Source organism: Cebus imitator, unplaced genomic scaffold (genome assembly GCF_001604975.1).
Source record: "Cebus imitator isolate Cc_AM_T3 unplaced genomic scaffold, Cebus_imitator-1.0 Scaffold211, whole genome shotgun sequence".
NCBI lineage: Eukaryota > Metazoa > Chordata > Mammalia > Primates > Cebidae > Cebus > Cebus imitator.
In genome coordinates, this window is record NW_016107526.1 from 293,392 (window position 1) to 295,265 (window position 1,874).

Below are 1,874 nucleotides of genomic sequence, written 5' to 3' on the forward strand. Positions count from 1 at the left end.
TATCACCAGGCTGGAGTGCAGTGGCGCGATCCTGGCTCACTGCAACTTCCGTTTTCTGATTTCAAGCAATTCTCCTGCCTCAGCCTCCTGAGTAGCTGGGACCACAGGCACGCACCACCACGCCCAGCTAATTTTTTGTACTTTTAGTGGACACGGGGTTTCACCCTGTTGGCCAGGATGGTCTCAATCTCTTGACCTGGTGATCTGCCCGCCTCGGCCTCCCAAAGTGCTGGGATTACAGGCGTGAGCCACCGTGCCCAGCCATAAATATTTTTCTACAGCAAAGAACATACTTCCACAGCATTTTAGCTTTGGGATTTTTGTACACAAGGTTTAGGAGGTCACCTCTGGGAATTGGAGTTGTTTTTGGTCTCAGACAAAGTGTAATTATAGTCATTATTATTATTATTTGGATTAACATAATGAATACATTCTTTTGAGTAATGGTTAATTATGAGTTGCATTATTCACATCACATCTAGCTTTATATCTCTTTTTTTATTTTGAGACGGAGTTTTGCTCTTGTTGCCCAGGCTGGAGTGCAGTGGTGCAATCTCAACTCACCACAACCTCTGCCTCCTGGGTTCAACTGATTCTCTTACCTCAGCTTCCAGTAGCTGGGGTTATAGGTGCCTGCCACCACATCCAGCTAATGTTTGTATTTTTAGTAGAGATGTGGTTTCTCCATGCTGGCCAGGCTGGTCTTGAACTCCTGACCTCAGGTGATCCACCACCTCAGCCTCCCAAAGTGCTGGGATTACAGGCGTGAGCCAACCGTGTCCCACCTTATCAAACTTATTTGTGATTGTTTCGATAAGGAGGGTACTATGAAATAGGCTTATTTCATATCATGTATTAACAACCTTGGGGCCTTGACTCCTTTGAATCTGTGCTGTGGTGGGACTACTTTTTCTAATTTGGAAGTTATGTGTTTTATTGGGTATGTGTAGGGTTATGGTATTCATTTGAAACATAATTAGGTTTGCTTGTTTCTGAATTTAATCTTTTTACTAGGGGAATTTTCAAACACACCTAAAAGCAGAATAGTACAATGACTCTCTACGTGTTTGTTACCCACCTTAAACAGTTAACATACAACTGAGCAGGTATACTTTCTTATACGAATTGTAGAACTATATATACTTCATAAATATCAATATGATATATATCAAATTTAATAAAAAGATTTGTCTAGGCAGGGAATGGTGGCGCACACCTGTAATCCCAGCACTTTGGGAGGCCGAGGTGGTTGGATCACCTGTGGTTAGGAGGTTGAGACCAGCTTGGCTAACATGGTGAAACCCCATCTCTACAAAAAGAAATGCAAAAAAATTAGCTGGGTGTGGTGGTAGGCACCTGTAACCGCAGCTATTTGGGGGGTTGAGGCTGGAGAATTGCTTGAACCTGGGAGGCGGAGGTTCCAGTGAGCCAAGATTGTGCCATTTGTACTCCAGCCTCGGAGACAAGAACGAAACTCTGTCTCAAAAAAGAAAAAAAGTGTCTATACTTTATTGTGGGTACATTAATTACACTTTTTACTTATTCCATGCTAATTCTAATTTTATGTTTTTTATTTATAGAATATTTTCACAAACCATACTTTGGATATAAATGTAAGGTGGCTTGCTGTACTGTATTTTAAACATGGAATTGATCGCTACTGGAGACGTGTAGCACCTCAGTAAGTTCTGTCACTTCCCCTATTTCTTGAGAGTGATCCTTCCCAAATTCAGGAAGGTAAAAGAATGTACTTGTTGCCGGGCGCGGTGGCTCACGCCTGTAATCCCAGCACTTTGGGAGGCCGAGGCAGGTGGATCACGAGGTCAAGAGATCGAGACCATCCTGGTCAAAATGGTGAAACCCCGTCTCTACTA

The 1,874-nt window shown here is 42.9% G+C and overlaps 1 protein-coding gene across 2 annotated transcripts in view; it reads left to right on the plus strand.

Moving 5' to 3' along the window:
* Positions 1-1,874, plus strand: part of IPO11 (importin 11) — a 210,053-nt gene that overhangs the window by 17,147 nt on the left and 191,032 nt on the right. For both annotated transcript variants that reach the window (XM_017548572.2, XM_017548574.2), the window contains exon 3: positions 1,581-1,681. In XM_017548572.2, the coding sequence (XP_017404061.1) occupies positions 1,581-1,681 (101 nt within the window). The remainder of the gene's footprint in view (positions 1-1,580; positions 1,682-1,874) is intronic.